A 23,610-nucleotide genomic window follows, 5' to 3' on the forward strand; every position below is an offset into this window, starting at 1 on the left:
TGTTAAAATGTTTGGAGTACAATAGCTTTTTTTTTTTCTTTTCTTTAAACCCTTTAAGATTTGGATTGTCTTAATTCAGTGCTTAAGTGTTTTTTGTGTGTGAAGCTCCCAGCCTATCATCCACTTGGACATGTCACCTTTTGTGCAGAGCTGCTCACATTTCCAGCACGCTCTATTCACCACTTGGTTTAAATGTTTTTCTTCTTTTTTTGAGCACATTTTGTTGTATTTTGTTCTGACTTTTACATTTCACTTTTTCACTCTCTGCTTCTCACGGGCTCACAGTCTCAATCGGAGGTCATGGTTTGGGTAAGCGCTTTGATAAATGTCTTGCTCCAGACTTGACACTCTTTGCATGCAGAATGGTGCTGTAATGCTTTCTGATGGAATACACCGTTTTTATAAACATCTAGATTGTGTTATTGACTCCTACATCTACTTTTTAAAACTAATGTTTAACACTGGAGGATAATTTTTATATATTTTAACACACTTTGAGGATAGCTGGTCTTGGGTCAGGGACTTTTTATTTATTTTTTTAATGGCATAACAGACAGCATGTGCTGTTGGAGATGAAAGACTAATAACTAACTTGAGCCTTACTTTCCTGTGGCTGAAAAGGTAGAATGTGCTAGTAAGGGTACTAAAATTCTTATAAACATTTAAGAAATTTTTCCTTTTGACAGAAATAATCTGTATTAATGAACTTATAATGGTCCCATACCAGAAGGTCAACTTGTGTAACAGACACATGAAAGGATGATTTTAACGTTTTATCACAGTGACACAAGTGAGGACAGCTCTTTTTTTCATTTACAGGTCTGCCAAATTTAGTGTAATGACTCTCAGGGTTATGTGTTCTGGATGTGTAATTGTGCAAAAGCCACAACAAAACATTCAGCTATTCTGATTAACATTTTAACCTTCTCCTCTTGCTCTCTGTTTCCGTGGTGTCATAGATTCATGCTGAGGCAGAATGCATGGTGGAATGAATATTATACGTGGTTGGATAACCAAAAAAAATAACCTGTTGCTGCAACCACAAATTGTCAGGTAAAAACTTTTTTCTTCCGTGTCCACCAGGTGCTGGAGTTGGTCCCACTATACAGATTGGGGAACAGACGGTTATCACTGTGGATGCAAAAGCTGCTGGGAAAGGGAAGGTGACCTGTACGGTGTGCACTCCAGATGGTGCTGAGGTGGATGTGGATGTGGTTGAGAATGAGGATGGAACCTTTGATATCTTTTATACAGCGCCTCAACCTGGAAAGTACGTCATCTGTGTACGCTTTGGAGGCGAACACATTCCCAACAGCCCCTTCCAGGTCATGGTATGTAGACATTTTGTAAATTTACATTGGCCTGGCCTGTATTAATTTCCACATCTACTTTAATTTTGTAAAGAATACTTGTCTGGTTTTAATATGGCTTTTGTGGGTTCAGGTAGTTTAAGGTTTGTGGTATTCTGGTGTCTGAGACTTCTTTAACATTGCAAAACAGGTTGAGACTTCATACTTAATAACCAACTTCCCAGACCTGATCTTTATCAATATAATTCCTAAGTGTTAGGATTATTTCACTCTTGATTGTGTCATCCTGTCTCAGGCTTTGGAAGGTGCCTCCCCTGACCAACTTATGCAGCAGACGCAGGTCCCGCAGTACGCCTACGCGCCCAACAGGGGCCAGCCATGGGTACTGACACTCCCCCACCCCCTTTCCTCCCTATCCATCATGTCCACCCTCATTTGTCCCTCAACATTCTCTCTCCTCTCCATCTCCATTCTTGTCCTGTGGGTGTAGGCCCTACCCTGTTTTATCTAACTCCTATTTTGTTGCCATTCAAAAAGCGTTGGCCATTTTGAAAGCAATAAATGTGGAAGTCTGCATTTAACAAAATGGCTAGATGTGTGTCAGACCTTAATGCTATTTGTTGGGTGCTGCTATATGCTGATTGCAATGTGGTTTTGTTCAGATTATTGGTTCTTTTTTTTTTTTTGTGGTGTTTTTCCCCCATGAGTCACTTGTTTTCTGTCTGCTTGGCTTTCACTGCTATTGTTCAGACTCGTGAATCACAGACATGATCCTATTCTCCTCTCATGATGTCCTCACTCTTAGTGTCCATGTTGGTGGCTATATCATCTTTGTCATCATTACCATTATCTTTTCCTTTTTTGGGGGATTTAATTCCCACTCTTTGAACTGTCAAATCTTTTCTTTGGCAAATAGTGTTAGATTTTAAATAATCATCATTCAAATAAATCAATGATATATATTTGGATCTCTAAGATTTTACTTTAAACTGTAATTCTTATAGATACTGGTTATCCAATTGAGCAAGATTTTCAAATGTTTAACTTTATGGTTAAAATAAAGCTAAATCAATTCATAACTTGTGCTCAGATTTATATAATTTCTCTCTGCCTCCCAGGCAACTGACAGAGCTATGGGAATGAACGGACTGGATGTGGCTGGACTGAGACCTTTTGACTTGGTCATTCCGTTTACTATTCAGAAGGGAGAGATAACGGGTATATTTTCTAAACGGTTATATTCTCCTTCTTGGTTACTGTTTGTAAAATACATTTTTAGGGATGGTGTTTAAATGTTGATACCTTTTTATGATCTTCAGGTGAAGTAAGGATGCCTTCTGGAAAAGTGGCCAAACCAGACATTGCAGATAACAAAGACGGCACAGTAACTGTGAAGTTTTCTCCTACTGAGGCTGGACTGCATGAGATGGATATCAAATATGATGGAATACACATTCCAGGTATGACATGTATGCTGTGAGAGCTTGGGGGAAAATTCATTCAGGAAAAACAACCAGGCCTGACTTCCAACTGATTTTTTGTTCCTTCATAGGAAGCCCACTGCAGTTCTATGTGGATTATGTCAACAGTGGTCATGTGACTGCTTATGGCCCTGGTCTCATTCATGGCATGGTCAATAAGCCTGCAGTTTTCACTGTTAACACCAAGGATGCTGGAGAAGGTACAGTAATATTTTTGTTTCCACACTCATTGTTCATGAACCATTTGGGGTTGGCAGGAACTGAGCTTTTGTTGAAATTGTGTTCTTGATCAGGTGGCCTCTCTCTGGCCATTGAGGGACCCTCAAAAGCTGACATCAGCTGCACTGACAACCAGGATGGCACTTGCACTGTGTCTTATCTTCCTGTACTACCTGGAGACTACAACATTATTGTCAAATATAATGACAAACACATCCCTGGTAGTCCCTATGTGGCAAAGATCACAGGTCAGTAATTTGGCTAAGCAGACATGGAAATCTACTGTTATCCATTTATTTGTGATTACAGGCCAGTTCATTGGGAAATCAACACAGTATGCTCATGAGTGTGTCTGTCCACAGGAGATGACTCCATGCGCATGTCCCATCTGAAGGTGGGTTCTGCTGCTGATATCCCATTGGACATTGGAGAACTAGACCTGAGCCAGCTGACTGCCTCCCTCACCACTCCCTCTGGTCGTGAGGAGCCGTGTCTGCTCAAGATGCTCCGAAATGGACATGTTGGTAATTGTGGCATTTAAGCTTTTGGTCATCACCTGGTTACATTATTAATTACTCACATTTATTTCAAGTAAATGCAGGCATTAAATTCTTTTACTAAAGGTTTCACCTTGGTTTTTTTTTTATTTTTATTTTGTCATCCTTTTCTAGGTGTCTCATTTGTGCCTAAAGAGATTGGAGAGCACCTTGTGAACATTAAGAAAAATGGCCGCCACATTCCCAACAGCCCCATTTCTGTCATGATCAAACAGTCAGAGATTGCTGATGCCAGTCGTGTTTGTGTATCTGGTCAGGGTCTTAGTGAGGCTCGCACATTTGAGCCAGCTGAATTTATCATAGATACCAGAGATGCAGGTAAATATATTTTGAAAGTTATGAATTTCATTTTTGGTTAGACTGAAGTCCTTGACATGAATTGTTTGTGTGCTTCTGTTTGACTAGGGTATGGAGGCCTTAGCCTATCCATTGAAGGGCCCAGTAAGGTGGACATTAACACTGAGGATCAAGAAGACGGAACTTGCAAGGTCACATACTGTCCCACTGAGCCAGGAAACTATATCATTAATATCAAATTTGCTGACCAGCATGTTCCAGGTGTGTCTTATTTTATTGTACTTTCAAAATAGAGACTAGTTAATATGCAATTCTAACACCCTTTCCCCACCTCTCCCTTGTTCTACAGGCAGTGCTTTCACAGTGAAGGTGACAGGAGAAGGCAGAATGAAAGAGAGCATCACTCGCAAGAGGACAGCTGCATCTGTTGCCAATGTTGGTAGCCAGTGCGACCTGAGCCTGAAGATTCCTGGTAAATGCCACTTTCTCAAATGTCACATTTGTTACCAGTTTACATTTGCTCCTTTGTCAGACACCAAAGCAAAATACAATTGATCAGAGTTAAAACTGAGCCACAATTGAGAATTCATGATTCTTATAGAACTCGCTGAACTGTGAAGGCTTGTTGTTTCCTAGTAGCCCTGAGCTTTAACCAATGGGCCATAACTGAATAAGGGCATCTGCCAAATGTTGTAAATGTAAACTGCACGGAGTTCAGCTACTGAATGCATTTTTTTAATGTCCCCCTTGCAGAAATCAGCATTGCCGACATGACAGCCCAGGTGACCAGCCCATCTGGGAAAGTGCATAAGGCGGAGATCATGGAAGGAGAGAACAATACTTACTGCATTCGTTTTGTTCCAACTGAAATGGGTGTTCACACTGTTAGCGTGAAGTACCAGGGGCAGCATGTACCAGGATCACCATTCCAGTTCACAGTAGGTCCTCTGGGAGAAGGAGGGGCTCACAAGGTCCGTGCAGGAGGCCCTGGACTGGAGAGAGCAGAGGCTGGTGTTCCAGGTGGGTGGAACTGAAGGGGTACTTGCCAGATCTGACATTCTGAATATTTTTAGCTGAATAAAATGTACTCTTTAGCTTCTTGGCACTGGAAAGGTCTTAAACAGGAATGCAATGTAAATCCCTTTGATTAAACATCATAACATGTATTAGCTCTTTGTTCTTTTTATTGACAATTTTTACCTCAAGCGATTGGTGTTTGAGTTTTATCTGAAGACACGTGACTTTATTTGAAACATTGATGCTTTCAAAATGAAGCAGACCATAATGCTTTATTTATACTCTATATATAGAGTATCAACATCCTTGCAATTTAAATATATTTGTGAAAGGTGAAAGAGTAACATTTTCCTCATTCTGCATCCTTCAGCCGAGTTCAGCATATGGACTCGTGAGGCTGGAGCTGGAGGTTTATCCATTGCTGTGGAAGGACCCAGCAAAGCAGAGATCGCTTTTGAAGACCGTAAGGATGGATCAAGTGGTGTCTCCTACATTGTCCAGGAGCCTGGTGAGAGCGTGACAAAGTCCTGTTTAATCTGTTTAAACCACACAGTGGGTTTTCTCATGACAACCAATATTATGACTGTTAGTGATGAACATTGGTTAATGTTTTTTGACTTACTTTGCAGGAGACTATGAAGTGTCTATCAAGTTCAACGATGAGCACATCCCTGACAGTCCCTTCGTGGTGCCTGTCGCCTCACCCTCCGATGATGCTCGTCGCCTTTCTGTTGCCAGTCTTCAGGTGAGGCTTCGAGGAAGACAGACATTTGTCCACCCATACAATTCTCAGATGACGCTCAGCACAGCAGCACAAAAGCTCAGGCACAGCACAATTACAAATAATGGGGAGAAGGGTGAAATGTTCTAAAAGATTAGATTTGCTATTAGCAGGCACATGAGCTTATCTTGTGATTACTCATTCCGTGTGAGCAAGAGGTAAGGAGAGAAAATAAGTTGAATTAAGGTTTAACTTTTTTATTTATCAATATGAATTTTTTTGGGCAGTGTAGCTTTAATTGGTCAGATGTTGATTTAAACTATAGGTTAGATATTTTGTTTCACTTGTTTTAATGTAATTTAGTGATTGTAGAGATCAAGTGTGCCTGTCCTGCTGCTGCTGTGTTGAGGGTTGATGGGGATTGTGGGATACTGCAGGACTGTTTGTATTTCTCGTACCTTGTCCTAAAGGCTCCCAACAGATTTTCTTCCCTCCCTACGTGGCCTGCAGGGATGGAAACCATGGGCTAAAGAGTTAAAGAGAGCTCTTTTCTCCCAATCTGTATACAATGTCTGCTCATTTTAGCAATAATAAGAATTGTCTTTATTGGGATTTGTAATGCTCTCAAATAGCCTCTCTTTAACTCTGTTAGCCTGAAGGTAAGCGATGTAGAATGTTTAACTTGGAACTCAATGTTGTATTCAAGGGCTATGACCAACCCTACAGAGTTATGGTGTGTATTTGATGTCTGTTGATTTGTGAAGTGTTATATGAATGCAGGAGTCCGGTCTGAAGGTGAACCAGCCAGCTTCTTTTGCTGTGAGTCTCAATGGAGCAAAGGGAGTCATAGATGCTAAAGTTCACAGCCCATCGGGGGCGTTGGAAGAGTGCTGCGTCACTGAGATTGATGAAGGTAAAAATCTTGGACTGTAGAGCTCCACTGTCTTGAATGAGTGACTCTCCATTATTTTATACAGCTCTATGCCCAAGGTTGTGTGGTGGTTTTTGTTTTTTTTTAAATGCAGTTCTCCATACTATGCAATATGTGCAAGACATGGAGAGGTACTGGTTTTTTTTTTTTTTTTTTTTTTTTTTTTTTTAAAAAAGGGTAAATTCCTTTCTCAGACTAAAGTACTCCTGATTATCAGTCAGCCGATTTGAATGTTGCCTCATTCACTCACTCTCTTTTTTTTTTTTTTTAAATTGTATATTTTTCTCTTTGGTCTTGCAGATAAATATGCAGTAAGGTTCATTCCTAGGGAGAATGGTTTGTACCTGATTGATGTGAAATTCAATGGCTCTCACATCCCTGGAAGTCCCTTCAAGATCCGTGTGGGAGAGACGGGCCAGGCTGGAGACCCAGGAATGGTGTCTGCTTATGGAGCTGGTTTAGAGGGAGGAACAACTGGTATGAATAATTTGTTTGTATTCTAAGAACCCTGCAGGTCTAGTATGACATTTGTGACAAAGCATAAAATCTTGACTTTTAAATGCTCCTCTTTTACCTCCTGGGCAGGATCCCCATGTGAATTCATTGTAAACACAAGCTCAGCCGGTCCTGGAGCACTGGCTGTGACCATTGATGGACCATCAAAGGTGAAGATGGACTGTCAGGAATGCCCAGAAGGATACAAGGTCTCTTACACACCAATGGCTCCTGGAAACTACCTGATTTCTATTAAATATGGCGGACCATACCACATTGTAGGCAGCCCCTTCAAGGCTAAAATTACAGGTGAGAAATGTATACATCCTTAATCTGTTACATTTTGCTTTTCTTAAAATGGGTAGAATATATGTTTATCTGTATTTTTTTTAAATTGTGTTCGATTTATCTCCATGGTGTGTTGCTTGTTTGCAATTTTACTTGTTTCAATGAATGTTCTCTTGCTTAGGTTCTCGTCTGGTCACTAGCCACAGTATGCATGAGACCTCTTCAGTATTGGTTGATCCTGTTACCCGTAGCGTGTCCTCCACCCAGCAGGCAGCACCAGGCTGGGGCGGCTCTGATGCCAGCCGTGTGGTGGCTAAGGGCCTGGGGCTCACAAAGGGCTTCATTAACCAGAAAAATAGCTTCAGTGTAGACTGTAGCAAAGCAGGTATGTTTTTTTTTTTGTTGTTGTTTTTTTGGTATGACGTTTAGAATCACATACAGTAGAATTTTGGTTAAGATGCGCTTGTCTCAATAAAACAAACTTTTAACATGTACTACCTTTTTTTTTTTTTTTTTTTTTTGCTTATTTGACAGGACGAAACATGCTTCTGGTGGGAGTGGACGGTCCTAAAGTACCCTGTGAAGAGATTCTGGTTAAGCACCTTGGCAACCGACTCTATAACGTGTCCTACCAGCTGAAAGAGAAGGGCGAGTACATCCTGGTGGTGAAATGGGGTGATGAGCATGTTCCTGGGAGCCCATACCACATCACTGTCTAAATGTTAATGCCTCAAGTTATAAGCAGCCACTGCAAGACTCCTGCATACCAAAGATACATAAACACTGAATGTTCTCTTGCTGTCATTATTTTCCCCTTTAGTTTGTACTACTTGTTTCAATTTGTCTGATTTCATACTCAGCACAGCCAGACTGTTTTTTGTTTTTTTGGGGTTTTTTTCCTCCATTGCATTCAACAGTACTGTTTAAGTAGGTGCAGGTTATGGTGGCTCATATTCTTCAAGGTCTACACTGATTGGACTTGAGGTCACTGCAGCAGTGCACTTGAATGTTTTAGGATAAGAGTGAAACTGTCAGTTGCAACAGGAAGGATGAAGAGTTTCATCCTTTATAAAAGCACAGTTTGGCTTGCAACTGGGTGATGGGACAGTAGTACTTCATAATGCCGCTCGTGCCTTTCACACAATGGGTTCCGAACTGGTGCCAGTTTTGTGGTGTTACCAACTTCCTTTGGTGTGTGACTTCTATTTTCCATTGCACTTTGTAGAGCTGAGCACCATCACCTTTCAATGGTAAGAATCTTGTAATGTCAGAAAAAGTAAGACATCTGTGCATTAATTACCTATTCATTGGGCCAGAGACTAATTAAAAGGGACAAGGATGTTCTTGACATTTCCAGAAATTATTCTTGATTTATAAATTCAAATTGTTTTTTTCTTTGAAAAGATTTCTCCCTATTGCACTTGCTCTCACTCCTCTGACTCATTTCTTTGTCCTTGTATTACCAGTATTGCATAAAAAAAAAAATCAATGTTTTAAGTTACAGTATTTTGATAATCAATAAAGTTTTGTCCTAAATATGTCAGTCTGAACTTGTAGTATGTGGTGATTCTTTAACAGGCCATTAGATTTTTATTTTTATATATACATGCATATGGAAGATTTACTGTACCATGCAGTTGTGAGTCTGTTGCATTTGGTTATATATAAAGTATAGTGTGTAAGTTCCAATCACGGTATCATTTAATCGCAAACACAATATTACTGCTATCTTGGTTTATTCTAACCTAATACCTGATGATCCTGAGAAAATCCCAAAATTCACATAAGTAATCAGTGAGTGAACATATTATTTAAAAGAATAATTTAGTGACTTTTTGCAAAAAAAATCAACTAGCATTTAGCTATTAATGATTCATCAAAGGTATGTTTCGCAGTTATGGAATTAAAACTTTTGTAATTAATCTTATCTGATCAAAGCACATTTTGACAAGGTTTGTGGTGATTTGGTTGAGCTTGCATGTTCTAATGAGAAAAAGCACTTCAGTGAATAAGATTACAATGAATAATTTCATTGACAGCGGTGATAATTACTTTTGAACTTGTGATTTAAATTGGATATGTGGTTTATTCTGAACCAAATTATTGCAATTATTGGTATGTTTATGTAACAAAAACCTGCAATTTTAACAAGTGTAGAATTCTTTAAAAATGCTTTGTTACAATGTAAAAATTGTTACTACAATACTAATTACCATAATTCCATAAAACTAATTAAGCAATCAGCAGTGAATTTACTAAGCAGCAAATACGACAGAACAGTATAACTGCAACTTAATAACTTAAGAGGATAAAAGATGTTTATCTCTCCACTACAGCTCAATCAGTGTTTAAGGAACATGCAACAGTTCTAAATGCTTTTTTTGGCTAGAAATTTTTTTAATGCATTTGTCTGCCTTTCTTATATTGCACAGGTTATTTTAATCATAAACCCGAATATAAATCCTGGAGAACCTCTCAATATATACTGTATATATATACTGTATATATATGTGTGTGTGTGTGTGTGTGTATGTATATATATATATATATATATATATATATATATATATATATATATATATATATATATACACAGTACAGGTGCTGGTCATATAAATAGGATATCATCAAAAAGTGAAACTTGTATATTATATTCATTCATTACACACAGACTGACATATTTCATATGTTTATTTATTTTAATTTTGATGATTATAATACAACTAAGGAAAATTCCAAATTCAGTATCTCAGAAAATTTGAATATTACTTAAGACCAATACAAAGAGAGGATTTTTAGAAAGCTGGGCCAACAGAAAAGTATGAGCATGTACAGCACTCAATACTTAGTTGGGGCTACTTTTACCTGAATTACTGCAGCAATGCGGTATGGCATGGAGTCGATCAGTCTGTGGCACTGCTCAGGTGTTTTGAGAGCCCAGGTTGCTCTGATAGTGGCCTTCAGCTCTTCTGCATTGTTGGGTCTGGCATATCGCATCTTCCTCTTCACAATATCCCATCGATTTTCTATGGGGTTAAGGTCAGGTGAGTTTGCTGGCCAATTAAGAACAGGGATCCCATGGTCCTTAAACCAGGTACTGGTAGCTTTGGCACGGTGTGCCAAGTCCTATTGTAAAATGAAATCTGCATCTCCATAAAGTTGGTCAGCAGCAGGAAGCATGAAGTGCTCTAAAACTTCCTGGTATATGGCTGCGTTGACCTTGGACCTCAGAAAACACAGTTGACCAACACCAGCATATGACATGGCAATCCAAATCACTGACTGGAAACTTTACACTGGACCTCAAGCAATATTGATTGTGTGCCTCTCCTCCCTTCCTCCAGACTCTGGGACCCTGATGTCTGGGATCCAAAGGAAATGCAAAATTTACTTTCATCAGAGAACATAACTTTGGACCACTCAGCAGCAGTCCAGTCCTTTTTGTCTTTAGCCCAGGCGAGATGCTTCTGATGCTGTCTGTGCACTTCATGCTTCCTGCTGCTGACCAACTTTATAGAGATGAAGATTTCATTTTCTAACAGGACGTGGCACCTGCACACAGTGCCAAAGCTACCAGTACCTGGTTTAAGTACCATGAGATCCCTGTTCTTAAATAGCCAGCAAACTCACCTGACCTTAAACCCATAGAAAATCTATTGTATGTTGTGAAGAGGAAGATGTGATATGCCAGACCCAACAATGCAGAAGAGCTGAAGGCAACTATCAGAGTAACCTGAGCTCTCATAACACCTGAGCAGTGCCACTGATGGACTTCATGCCATGCTGCATTGCTGCAGTAATTCAGGCAAAATGAGCCCCAACTAAGTATTGAGTGCTGTACATGCTCATACTTTTCATGTTCATAATTTTCAGTTGGCCCAGATTTCTAAAAATCCTTTCTTTGCATTGGTCTTAAGTAATATTCTAATTTTCTGAGATACTGAATTTGGGATTTTCCTTAGTTGTCAGTTATAATCATCAAAATTAAAAGAAATAAACATTTGAAATATATCAGTCTGTGTGTAATGAATGAATATAATATACAAGTTTCACTTTTTGAATGGAATTAGTGAAATAAATCAACTTTTTTATGATATTCTAATTACATCAGCAGCACGCGTATAATATGTGTGTGTGTGTGTGTGTGTGTGTGTGTGTGTGTGTGTGTGTGTGTGTGTGTGTGTGTGTGTACGTACACGAAACGTCCCATTAGATTAAACTAAATCTAGCCTTGATTTATTAACCCCATGTTACAGAGATCTTGATGTAAGTGTGGATTGTTTAATTAAAAAAAAAAGCAATTAAGTAGCTCGTAGGCAAATCTTTACGGTAATGTCGGTAATTTCCAGCAACAGCAGTACAACGATAAAAATAAAATGCCAGTCAGCGAATCATTTGAAAAGTCGACTTCAGAGTAGTCTCACATTTCCAGTCTCACTCAAATTTACACTCCCATTTCGTCCTGTAACGTACGAGGGAGCCGCCCAGCTAGCATTTAGGCAAGTTAGCATTTCCAGCAGAAACGCGCCCCAGGTGAGTGCATCGTGTAAACGTAAATACGTTTACTTTTTGTAATTTAAGAAGCACGAAACATCTGTAATTATTATGTACTCTGATTTTTAAAACGTTTCTTTACGCATTAGTTTTGCTTTTGTTTAATGTCGCCGAGCAACTTCAGGTAGCCAGCTAGCTAACAATTACTAGCTAGCAAACCAGCTGCGAACAGAGATTTTCCTACCAGTCTGTACAAGTCAGCTGTTTTTATTATTATTATAATTATTATTATAATAATGTAGGCGTCTAGGACATAGTAGAAAGTTATCTCAGGCTAAAAAAACACAGCATTTCCTTTTCTACTTGCATAGTGTATGAAGCAGTGTGGATATTGTCCCTCGTTTGCTAACACGGTACTTAACGCGCATGTGTAGGAGGGAGTTCCAGATGTTCTGAGCTGTAATTAGTTTTATTTCCTTCCTTGGTTTTACTCTAAATTAAACGTTAGCTTGCTACTCAATATGTCCAAATGTCGTCGTAACCACCCTACACATTTTATCAAGACAATAATATTCTTTACTATGTAGTTTTCTTTAATTTAGTATTTTACTGTCCCATGCACTGTAGGCAGGTACATAAACTACATGTCTCTAAGCAGTTCAATTAACATTAACTTAACGATGGACTTTGGACTTAAAGGACATATAGATTTCGGTATTTATTTATTTATATGTTTATTTATTTATTTATTTATCCATCCATCCATCCATCCATCCCACATGTTTACATTTTGGTTTTTGATTATTTGGCCAGTGTTTTAGGCAAAAGGAAAACGAAGGAATTGCCAAGAGAATATAATGTTCACTTTTGTGCTAAAGTGCAGCTCAGGTGGTGAAACAAGTATCAAACTACAGCTAATAAAAGTATTTATCCATGAGTCCTAAAAACATAAATGTTTGAGTCTTCTGAAGTGAAGTGACATACGGCTAAGTATGGTGACCCATACTCAGAATTTTTCTTTGCGTTTAACCCATCCAAAGTGCACACACACAGCAGTGAACACACACACCGTGAACACACCCCCAGAGCAGTGGGCAGCCATTTATGCTGCGGCACTCGGGGAGCAGTCTGGGGGGTTCTTATGAATTACTGGACAGAGAATGCTTTTTGTTTCCGTTAGTTCAACCATCTGAAACACTGAAAACACTACTGAACAAATCTGACCACAAAAAAAACTTTACAAGCCTTATCATACAGACTATTAGGCTATTCATTGCCATGCAGCACTCCGTTTCTTTAGGAAAGACCCCACAACACTATTACCCCTCACAATATCCAACAGCCCTGTGCCATTTGTGGAGACCTTTAACTTTCTGGGCACTACCATTTCCCAAGATCTGAAATGGAAGTGCAATATAAACTCCATTATCAAAAAAGCCCAGCAGAGGATGTTGATTAAGGAAGTATGGTCTGCCACAGGAGCTGTTGATGCTGTTCTACACTGCAGTCATTGAATCTGTCCTGTGCACCTCTATCACCATCTGGTTTGGAGCAGCAACAAAACAGGACAGGAACAGACTGAAACGCACGGTTAAAACAGCAGATAAAATACTTGGTGTCCCCTGCCCGCTCCCAAGGACTTGTACCATACAAGAACCAGAAACCGGGCAGGAAAAATCACTACTGACCCTTCACACCCTGAACACAACCTCTTTCGGCTCCTCCCTTCTGGAAGGAGCTAAAGAGCTTTTGTTTACCAAAACTGCCAGACACAGGAACATTTTCTTTCCCCAGGCAATCACCCCGATTAACAACTAACCATAATTATATTTCCTGCTTCATATCATTTCCTGCTAGTGATGCATTATCAGAACTGTCTGTCATCACATCATCCGTGTATGTTACACACACTATTGCTGCTGCATATTGCACAAACGCATAATATTGCACAATACTGTTATTTGCACAACCATGCACTTCTCCCACTTTATGTACATAACTGATCAGTCATATGTTCTGTATTCATATTTAATACTCATACTGTCTGTATTGCATCACATCATCTGTATTGTCTTGTATAGTCTGTATTGTCTTTTCTTGTATAGAATAGTGATATTTATGTCTGTACTTTTGAGAGTCACAAACAACTGGAGCCAAATTCCTTGTGTGTGTCAACACACTTGGCCAATAAACCTGATTCTGATTCTGATACTTGGCAGCTAACTTAGTTTTATCAGAACTTTACACTGCTGGATAATTTTTAATCCATGAAAATAAATTAGGCATTAATAAGCATTTCCCCCTTGACCATTTGCAAATGTGACTCACTTTCCCCCCAATCTTTGTGATTTATAGTTACAGTCATGTCCTCATTAAGCCTGAAGTCTTCTGACGAGCTTTGCAAACTTCTGGATGAATATGGGATTAACCATGGACCCATAGTGGGTAAGAGAATTCAATTCAAGGAGCAATAGTTTAATATTAGTTCAGGTTAAATGCTTACATTCAGATAATGTAGGTGCTTATTGCATTTTATCTTCAAATGGTATCTTCTTGTTTACACTGTTTAAAGAACACCAGCTATCTTTTCACAAATCCTTTTTACTCGCTTATTTACATGCTTATTTTTTATGCTGAACTTGTCAAACTTTGGGGTGTATACCTTTCCTGCTTGAGTCACACCACAGGACATTTGTGAAATAAATTAGGCCAAAAAAAAACATTTTCTTTAGAACTTTTAAAAAAAATTGTAATCATGGCAGATGGACTATTTATTATCTTATGACCATATGACCAAATAATTTTATATGGTTTTCATTATTTCCTTTCTTTTTCACGCCTCATACACCTCTTTTCTATTTACATCTATGTAACAGCCTATGTCTTTGACCAGAGCTACAGGTAGGCTATTTTCCAAAGCTGGTCGTAACTCAATTCAAGTTAGTTACTGTTTTGTTGCCCACCACTGTTTTCACAGGCCAATTCTTTTATCTCACTGTGTGCAGTTTTCCTCTGTAATTCTCCCACCCCATTGCGTTCTCTCAAACACTGAGCTGGCACATTTAGCTGAACTCCTTGCTTACACCCATACAGGAGTGATATATGAGGCTCTCCACAAAGTTGGGTCTCCCTCTGTTCTTTAGCATGGTCACAGAGCCCTAAGCACAGCTAATAAAGTCTCGACTGGCCACTTTCCTTTGAGTTTGACATGTATAAAACACTACAACATTAAAACATACAGTGTCTCTCAAACGTTTGTGAACCCTTTAGAAGTTCCTATATTTCTGAATAAATATTAGCCAAAACACCATCAGATTTCAGATCAGATCAAACAAATGAGCAAATATTATTACACTTCTTTATTTAATTATTGAGAAAAATGATTCAGCATGACATATCTATGACTTGCAAAAGTATATGAACCTTTGCTTTCACATGTATCTCTTGTAAGCCTTTGTGCAGCAATAACTGTAAGTTTCCGGTAACTTTTGATCAGTCCTGTACAATGGCTTCAAAGAATTTTCTTCTGTACTGAGGAATGGAATAGCTTCAACACTCAGATTTTAGTGGGTGTCCTCATATTAACTGCTTGCTTCAGGTCCTTCCACAATTTTTCTTTTGGATTAAAGTCAGGACATTGACTTGGCCATTCTAAAAAAAAAACTTTGTTCCTCTTTAATCATTCTTTGGTAGACAGACTTGGGTGCTTGTGATAGTTATCTTGGTGTATGACCCTTTTTTTTCTTGAGTTTCAGTTCATGGACAGATGTCTTGTCATTTTCATTTAGAGATCACTGACATAATTCTGAATACACTCTTCCATCAATGATGGCAAGTTGTCCTGGACCAGATGCAGCAATACAGGCCCAAAGCATGATACTACCACCACCATGTTTCAGAGAATGTATAAGGTTCTTATGCTGGGATTCAGTATTTTCCTTTCTCCAAAAATAATGCTTCTCTTTTAATTATTTTATATTTAATTAATTAGTTTATAAAATATTTTTTTTCAGGATCCCTCTGACTTGTCCACATGATCTTTAACAAACGTCATGGGCAGCAATGTTCTTTTTGGAGAGTAATGGCTTTCTCCTTGCAACTCTGCCTTGCACACCAAGGTTTTTCAGTGTTCACCTGAGGGCAGACTCATGAACATTAACATATTTGAAAGTAAAAGAGGCATTTAGTTGCTTAAAAGTTACGCTGTATTCCCTTCTGACTCAACAGACTATTACATGTCTTGCTTTTGGAGTGATCTTTGTTGGTTGACCACTTCTGGGAATGTACCAATGCACTTAAATTTCCTTCTTCTTTAGAGAGAATCTTGAATCCTTTTCCAGCCTGATGAGCAACAACAACTCTCTTTCTAAAGGCCTCAGAAATCTCCATTGTTTTTGCAATGATCCTCTCCCACAAATACACGTCATGAACATCACATTTTGATATATCTCTGTTCTTTAAATAAGAGAGGACACTCATGGAGACCTGATTGTCATCTCATCAACTGAAATCAGATGGGCTCTAATTTGACTTTGAAATTAAGTACTAAACCTAGAGGTTCACATACTTTTGCCTCCCACAGATATATGCTATTGGAACATTTTCCTGAATAAAAAAATTACCAAGTGAGGTCTCTATTTGTGAACCTTCATTTTCCCTGCTGGGAAGTGTCCTAATATGCATTTCATCTTTTCACACCCCTCTCAGTCAAGCTGACCAGCAGGCAGAGTGGATTTTTTTTCCCCTCATTGTTTTCACCAAGCAGTTCCTTCCCAAGCTGCCACACCCTGTAGAATATAAAGATGATCAGGCCTGTGAATACATTTTAGTACTGTGTTCCATCTTCAGGTGGGCTCCACTATATAAAGCTTTAGCACTGAGTCAAACTGCAGGACAAACAGGGCACTCTGAGAGTCACACTTCCAACCAGAATTGGTGTCACAGATTTAGGAAAAGTTTTACTAAAAAGTTTTAAGTCACAGAATGAAGCTTTTACTAATTGTGGATGGCATCTTACTGGGGGCTTATGATTATTCAGATGGGAGCAACGAGCCCCATGAGTCCATCTTGAGTCATTTCTTACTTGTGCCAGACTGCCTTAAAAAATTCCTTGTGAGCCCATGCAAAATGCCAAACTGAATTGGAGGGGGAAACTTAATTTAATGACTTAAAGCATAGGTAGTTATTTTACTACAGGTTTATATGAGTAAGCCTACAGTTTCTGCCATGTGACCACATGGTGAGTGTTCCTTGCCCAGTCATGTACAGTACAGTAATGTTAGGGCTGGAATGCGGCAATTCATTCATCAGTTCAGCTGTCAGTTCTTCTGTCACAGATTAGAGACTTAGGATCTCCGATTTAACAAACACTAAGTAAAATCACATTGTAACATTGTCAACTTTGTAAAGATGATATCCAGGTGATACCCTCCCTGACTCTTATTTGGTGTTCATTAAACAATTTCACAAAAATATGAAGTTTCACCTTGTGCTTTCTAATATGTATGCTGACAATGTGCTTTTTTTAGACTCTACCAGGAAACTTTATGAGAAGAAGCTGGCAGAGGCCATGACCAAAAACCCCAAGCCAACTTCTGACAAGACGTACTACAGAGAAGAAGGTAACAGCTTAATAACTATTATATAGTATGTAGTATATATGTAGTGAATCATCACATTCCAGTTTTGGGAACTTGCTCTGACCAGGTTGATCCCTATTTTGTTTTTCACAGAGGAGGAAATTACATATGTTACATATCACCCACCGGTAAGTTTTAGTATCTTGGGTACATTTGCATAGCTCTTCTAGTGATCTGTACACAAGTCTAAACTCTATCATCTTGTCGGTTGCAGTTGCAACATGAAAACTCTGGAGATGTGTAAGTTCAGTGTGTATTCTTTATACGTACATTAATGTGCACAGTTTAACACCCTAGTTAAGCTAAGCAAATATCAGATGCAGCTAGGTGATATTTTATGGGTGAACTTTCATTCTATTACACGGATAATAACACAGTAATACGTTTTGTAGAACAAGAAGAACGAGGACCACTGATAAAGCTGATGATGTGGATAATTCAAATGAGTAAGATTTCTTTGATTTCTAATTTGCACATTTTAACTCAGGTTTATATGCCCTCCAGTCTTATTGTCATGCTTCATGAAAAAACCCCAAATGAAATAAGTAATATTTTTCAACACTTTGAATATCAAATGCAGCAAAATGGTCACTTAATCTGTCACCAATTCGGCAAAAAAAATTGTTACAGAAAACAACAAATATTCTGCAAGTACACTATTTATTTATAATAATTTAATAATGCCTTTAAATATTGGCCAGAGGAAGACGGCTCAAAATGCATCCTTGAAGACTTCATGCCTCCAAATACACCCTTAATAATTAGCATTTTTAGATTTCAGACACAAAAAAGGGAATTTAAATGTATGCAACTTCACAATTCTACCTCAGTGGAGCAGGATGTGGTTAAAATATAGAAATAAAAAATAATATAGGAATCACAATTATAGTAATGCTAAAGAAATCACAAATAGTACAGTATTTTCCGGACTATAAGGCGCACCTAAGAGCCTTAAATTTTCTCAAAAATCGGCTGTGCGCCTAATAATCTGGTGCGCCTTATGTGTGCACTGAGTTCCAAAAATCTGTAAAAATGTTGTGCGACCTTGGTAAGCGCTCCGCTCGATTGACCATTTCCCGCTGACACAGGGACGTAATACATACACTACGTACGCTGGCAGCAATAAACCAATCAGAGAACATTACGTAATACGTACAGTACATACGCTTACCTCCGCCACGTCTCCGGTAGGTATACTACCGGTATGTTGCAAAACATTGTTTCTTCCTAACCATTATTGTATAGATATCTATGACCATTATGCGCTCCACACTCCAGTCCAGTAGGTGGCGGTAAATGCACCTTAAGTTGGTTTGCCATCCGCCAATAAAAATCAGATGATTATGAGGCACAACACAAACTACAGGCTATCAGTTACACGGTTGTAAATGGGAATGGAGCAGCTGAAAGAATTCGACATCAATGAATCTATGGTTCGGAAGTGGAGGAAGCAAGAAAATGTACTGCGCCAAGTTAAGAAAACACAGTAGATAAGGACTTTGATGGATTTGTGGGAGAAGATTGATTAAAAAATAATGTGTGTGTTGTTAAATAGTAGAATAAAGTTCAACTAAACTCACTGTTTTGCTTCTGTTACCTTTTTTGTAGACCGTATGTTTTAGCTTGCGCCTTATAATACGGTGCGCCTTATGTATGGGTTAAGTACAGAAATAGACCCCGTAGTTGAGACTGCGCCTTATAATCCGGTGCGCCTTATGGTGCGGAAAATACTGTATATTAATACTAAATATTTATGGCACAAAATACTATTATAAAATATATTTGAATAAAGACAAGCCATTTCTCTTATAATTTAATTTCAATAATAATTAGTATGCATAATGTTCCTTTTTATGAATGTTGACAAAACTTTGTACATCTACATTGTACATCTAAATGTAAGCAAGATTTCTGCCTCAAGTCCTGCTTTCTGTACTCACTCATCTTCTCTTTATTACTCTCTCCATCCATTTTCACATGCCTTTTTTTATTTGAACCCAACTTCAAATAAAAATGAATGGAAACTTCAAATGGAAAAATGTATCTATCAAACACAAGGCCTATCATCAGCTACACTCGAACAGCCTACCAGAGTACCCCACGAGCTAGATCAACAGCCTACACGAGCAAGTCAAGCCTGCATGAACCTAGTCCAGGAACAATCAAATCTGAGGGGAGTAAATCTGGTGGTGTGCCAGGGTGGCTCCGTGTTTTGGTTTTCATCATCATTGCAGTGTTTCTTTACTATGTGTACTCAAACATGGAGTCTGCAGATGAAAACCCTTTTAAAAAGATTGATGCATAAGTAGTTTATCGTTCCATACGCATGAAGATGCTACCAAAAATGCTATTTTCCCCCCTTGTAGTGATCTATTCCAGTGTTTATTTACATTATAAGCACAACTTTGTTTGTATAAGAAACTTTATATATTTGCAGATTTTATATTAGACATGAAACTAGTTTTACATTACATTACATTTACATTTACATTAACATTGCATAAATATACGCAGATGAGCCATTACATTAGGACCTTATAGCCTGTGGGACCCCCTTAGTTACTCACAAATTATTTCAACCAGGTGGCAATAGATTTCCTGGGGTATCTTGTACCATACATTACGGGGTGGTTGTGGTGACGTAGTGGAAACCGAAACAGAAATTCACCTTCATGTTCCTCGAACGACTCCTTGGCGATTCTGGCAGTGTGGCATGTCACATTATCCTGTTGGTAGTGGTCATCACCAGCAGGGAACACAGTTGCCATGAATGGGTACATGTGGTCCTCAACGATTTTTAGATACCAGACAGCTGTCTAAAGTGTCTCAAGAAAACATTGCCCACTGCATAACACTGCCACTGTTGGTCTGTGTCCATCCACCAGTGCATCCAGGTGCCATAGCCTTTATTGGTAATTGGCATATCCGTGCTAGGCCATCGAAGTGATGCACCAGGAACCTCGATTCATCAGACCAGGCCACTTTCTTCCAATCATCCACGGTCCACTCTTGATGATCTTGGGCCCATTTCATTCGTTGTTGGCGATGATGCTCAGTTAGCATGGGGACCCGGCTGGGTCGTCATGGCCCATACGCAGAAGGCCCATACACAGAAGGCTGCGATGAACTGTGCTCTGGCAAACGTTAGTTTGGTCACCAATGTTGTAGCTGCTGGTGATTTGTCACACTGTGGTCCTGTGTTTGCTGTGAACTATACAGGACATTCTCTGTTCCCCTCTGTCAAAGGCACTTGAACACCCCACGATTCAAGCCATTTCCAAGATTGGAATTTCTAGGTGCCGTACCATCAAAATTTGACCTTTATCAAACTCTGATAAATCAGCAGCTTTTCCCATTCCGACACAGAACAATCTACTGACCAAAAGCTGGCCCTTGGGTGGTATATACTCTTCTATGAACTACAACAGCTGCACCGTTCATTTGCTAGGTGTGCTCATTGCTCCAGGCTTGTTGTCTTCTTAATGTAATTGCTCATCAGTGTATATATAGTTGTGTTCAAATAAATATCTGTATGTGAATAAAAGTGCAAATAATTTAATAATTTTCATGCATGTATTTCAGATACATTGCATTGAAGCAGTGAAAATATTACAGATTTAATTCTAAAAACCAACCAAAAAAAAGCATTACGAAATTTAATCAAGTATGTGTTATTCTTTTGCATGAAGCAAGAAAGGAATATTAATGGGTTTTAAAAAGTTTTTCTTTTCAACGGTTACAAACAGATTTTTTTCCAGGATTTAACTTCACTTTAAATTACATTGAGTCAACCAAATTCGGGTACCTAGAATGTTTGGGATTTGCTTGCAGTTCAAATTTTTAATGCACAAGTTTTCAATGGGGTTAAGGGTAGGGCATTGAACTGGCCACTCTGTTACCTCAATCCTTTTTATCTTGAACCAAGAGGTTGTTCGCTTACTTGTGTGTTTGGGGTTGTTGTCTTGTTGAATCACCCATTTCAGGGGCATTTCTCTTCGGCATAGGGCAGCATAATCTCTTCCGTGTTTTGATGTATTCAAACTGATCCATGACCAATGGTACACGATAAATAGGCCCAGCAGCACGGTTTGAAAAACATTTCCATACCATGATTTTTGTGTCACCATGCTTTAATGTCTTCATAGTGTACTGTGGCATGAATTTAGTACCTGGAGGTACTAAATTAGCTTCAGTCAAACATTTTACTGTAACTGTACTTACAGTTACGTTTAGATCATCTTTGATCTTCCTGAAGTTTGAATGATTGGCTGAATCTTTGCCATTCCGACTAACCTTCTAATGGTAGTTTTCTTCTGCCATTTTAAAGCATTTGAGATCATTTTAGCTGAGCATTGTATAATTTTCACTTCTTTATACGTCTTCCCCTCTCCAATCAACATTTTATTCAAATTATGTTTAGAATTGTACTTAGGGATTCAGAAGGAAATATATAATGTGTGGAACATTTGCCATTCTTCTGTAATAAAGTATAATTATTCAAACCTGCTTTTTCACAGACTGAATGAGTTCTCAAATGGAACTCCACACTTTTATTTTGAACATGCCCCTTTTAATGAATAAGTAAACAAGGATGTGACAGTTGGGTCAGCTATTTCTTACACTACTACATATACAAACAAAATTATGCAATGAAAAAGTATCACTACTGTGGAAAATTGGTTTATCGGGTTAATTATGTATGTTTTTAACAAAACTGTATGTGTGTGTGTGTGTATATATATATATATATATATATATATATATATATATATATATATATATATATATATACACACACACACACACACACACTTACTGTATATGTATCCCAGAGGTCATGGTTGTAGCTGCTCATCAGCTTATTAATAGCCATACTTGTATTAAAAATGAGCTGTGTTGAATCTCAAAGAAAGTATTATGCCATAATAAAATACTGTCCAAAATGTTGTTTTTTTGGTCTTTGTCTTCTATTGTGCCTAAACCCAAATAAGTAACGCATTTTTAAACATTTGTGCTGAAGTTAACGAATGAATGTGTTTTTGTAAACTTCTTAAGAATTTATTCATTACCATCCTCTTTCAGAATCCATTCATTATCATTTAATGTCTAAATGACTGCCATCCTTCTAGTCAGCTGCATATAATGTATAAATATTATTTAATTATTCCCAGGAGAGTCTATTTGAGGACTGGCAGCATCCATCTTTGAATAACTCCTGAAAGTGAGTAAAGGTAAAATTTTAGTTATTTATATTAGTATATTTCTGCCAATACAGTCCAATAGTAAAGAATGGATGCACGCAGTTTACTAGCTACATGGTATGTCAAATTTAAATATTTTGTGTTAAACACTGCAAAAATATACAAGCCTACATTTACTAATATAAATGCATAGAATTTACCTGAAGAGATAACTGACATTGTCCAAAAAATTGTTTTTATACTAACAAACAAAAATTGTGCATCCTCACCAAGCAGAATCAGAACCCAATGCAGTGATGAGGACATTGATGAGGAGAGTAATGAAGACCAAAACTGTAGCCACATTGTTTAACATGTTCAATTTAGGTTGTTTCATTTCATCATTCAGGTTATGTTTGACTGTGAAGTAAATAAATACAAACTTGATTGCTTAAATAAGGATGAAAACGAGTTTCAAAGATCTACAAGCAATTAACCTAATAATCCTAAACCTACCAGTGAGGATAAGAAGAAGGCCAACAGTGATCTGAAGTGTGATGGACAGAATGATGAGTGCAATGAGATGGAATTGGTACTCAGGCCCCTCCTGCAGTGCAGACTTTAGCTGAGAGGAGTTAGCCATCAGCAGAGATATTTCAAGCATGCTCTGGGCCGTACTCTTCTTAATGACATAATGGTTCATGTCCAGGCACCAGGGAGTCTTTTTCTCTAGTCCTTAGTTTAAGAATAGAAGGTATTATTAAGGACAGCTTAGGGCTTTACATTGTAGGTTTCCAATAAAATTCTAGAGGCACAAATAAAAGTGTTTCCAATAATAGGTATTTAGTAAGCAAAGCCATTATAATATAAATACACTATATGGCCAGTAGTATGTGAACACTTGACCTTCTCATCCTGTTTTTCCCCAAACTGCTGTAAAAAATATTTCAAGCAAAAAACTGACAAGTATGGCTTTGTATG

General features: G+C 38.3%; 3 protein-coding genes and 1 long non-coding RNA gene across 7 annotated transcripts in view; 3 read left to right on the plus strand and 1 right to left on the minus strand.

The window, feature by feature from the left end:
• flna (filamin A, alpha (actin binding protein 280)) overlaps positions 1–8,866 on the plus strand; it is a 28,121-nt gene extending 19,255 nt beyond the window's left edge. The window contains exons 29-47 of one of the 4 annotated variants that reach the window (XM_047807249.1): positions 286–309; positions 1,084–1,331; positions 1,606–1,692; positions 2,429–2,528; positions 2,630–2,770; positions 2,863–2,991; positions 3,085–3,258; positions 3,373–3,534; positions 3,682–3,885; positions 3,973–4,125; positions 4,214–4,336; positions 4,618–4,884; positions 5,252–5,389; positions 5,511–5,626; positions 6,383–6,515; positions 6,834–7,010; positions 7,119–7,337; positions 7,498–7,701; positions 7,851–8,866. In XM_047807249.1, the coding sequence (XP_047663205.1) occupies positions 286–309; positions 1,084–1,331; positions 1,606–1,692; positions 2,429–2,528; positions 2,630–2,770; positions 2,863–2,991; positions 3,085–3,258; positions 3,373–3,534; positions 3,682–3,885; positions 3,973–4,125; positions 4,214–4,336; positions 4,618–4,884; positions 5,252–5,389; positions 5,511–5,626; positions 6,383–6,515; positions 6,834–7,010; positions 7,119–7,337; positions 7,498–7,701; positions 7,851–8,035 (2,984 nt within the window). In that variant the 3' untranslated portion in view covers positions 8,036–8,866. The remainder of the gene's footprint in view (positions 1–285; positions 310–1,083; positions 1,332–1,605; positions 1,693–2,428; positions 2,529–2,629; positions 2,771–2,862; positions 2,992–3,084; positions 3,259–3,372; positions 3,535–3,681; positions 3,886–3,972; positions 4,126–4,213; positions 4,337–4,617; positions 4,885–5,251; positions 5,390–5,510; positions 5,627–6,382; positions 6,516–6,833; positions 7,011–7,118; positions 7,338–7,497; positions 7,702–7,850) is intronic. The other 3 variants (XM_047807251.1, XM_047807250.1, XM_047807252.1) reach the window with 3 other exon arrangements.
• Positions 8,867–11,669: 2,803 nt separating this feature from the next.
• emd (emerin (Emery-Dreifuss muscular dystrophy)) lies at positions 11,670–22,396 on the plus strand. The gene is made up of 7 exons (XM_027170470.2): positions 11,670–11,849; positions 14,166–14,255; positions 17,339–17,431; positions 17,543–17,577; positions 17,664–17,689; positions 17,842–17,895; positions 19,508–22,396. The coding sequence occupies exons 2-7, from the start codon at positions 14,174–14,176 to the stop codon at positions 19,752–19,754; spliced, it is 537 nt and encodes a 178-aa protein (XP_027026271.1). The 5' UTR covers positions 11,670–11,849; positions 14,166–14,173; the 3' UTR covers positions 19,755–22,396.
• LOC125140050 lies at positions 14,262–16,445 on the plus strand. Its single transcript, XR_007139273.1, has 2 exons — positions 14,262–15,721; positions 15,824–16,445. It is a non-coding gene; the product is annotated as an uncharacterized LOC125140050 (long non-coding RNA).
• Positions 22,397–22,915: 519 nt separating the features above from the next.
• On the minus strand, positions 22,916–23,332 carry si:dkey-93l1.9 (uncharacterized protein LOC562339 homolog). The gene is made up of 2 exons (XM_027170471.2): positions 23,146–23,332; positions 22,916–23,049 (listed from the first exon to the last, which is right to left on the minus strand). Exons 1-2 carry the CDS (start codon positions 23,330–23,332, stop codon positions 22,916–22,918), a joined length of 321 nt encoding a protein of 106 aa, XP_027026272.2.
• Between the last annotated feature and the right edge of the window lie 278 nt (positions 23,333–23,610).

The sequence above is a fragment of the Tachysurus fulvidraco genome, chromosome 23 (assembly GCF_022655615.1).
Source record: "Tachysurus fulvidraco isolate hzauxx_2018 chromosome 23, HZAU_PFXX_2.0, whole genome shotgun sequence".
NCBI lineage: Eukaryota > Metazoa > Chordata > Actinopteri > Siluriformes > Bagridae > Tachysurus > Tachysurus fulvidraco.

Coding starts and splice junctions, on each gene's coding strand:
- si:dkey-93l1.9 (XM_027170471.2), bottom strand. CDS start 23,332: ATGAACCATTATGTCATTAAGAAGAGTACGGCCCAGAGCATGCTTGAA. Junction 23,050..23,145: donor CCTTCTTCTTATCCTCACTG/GTAGGTTTAGGA, acceptor TTTACTTCACAG/TCAAACATAACCTGAATGAT.
- emd (XM_027170470.2), top strand. CDS start 14,174: ATGTCCTCATTAAGCCTGAAGTCTTCTGACGAGCTTTGCAAACTTCTG. Junction 14,256..17,338: donor TAACCATGGACCCATAGTGG/GTAAGAGAATTC, acceptor TGCTTTTTTTAG/ACTCTACCAGGAAACTTTAT. Junction 17,578..17,663: donor ATGTTACATATCACCCACCG/GTAAGTTTTAGT, acceptor TGTCGGTTGCAG/TTGCAACATGAAAACTCTGG.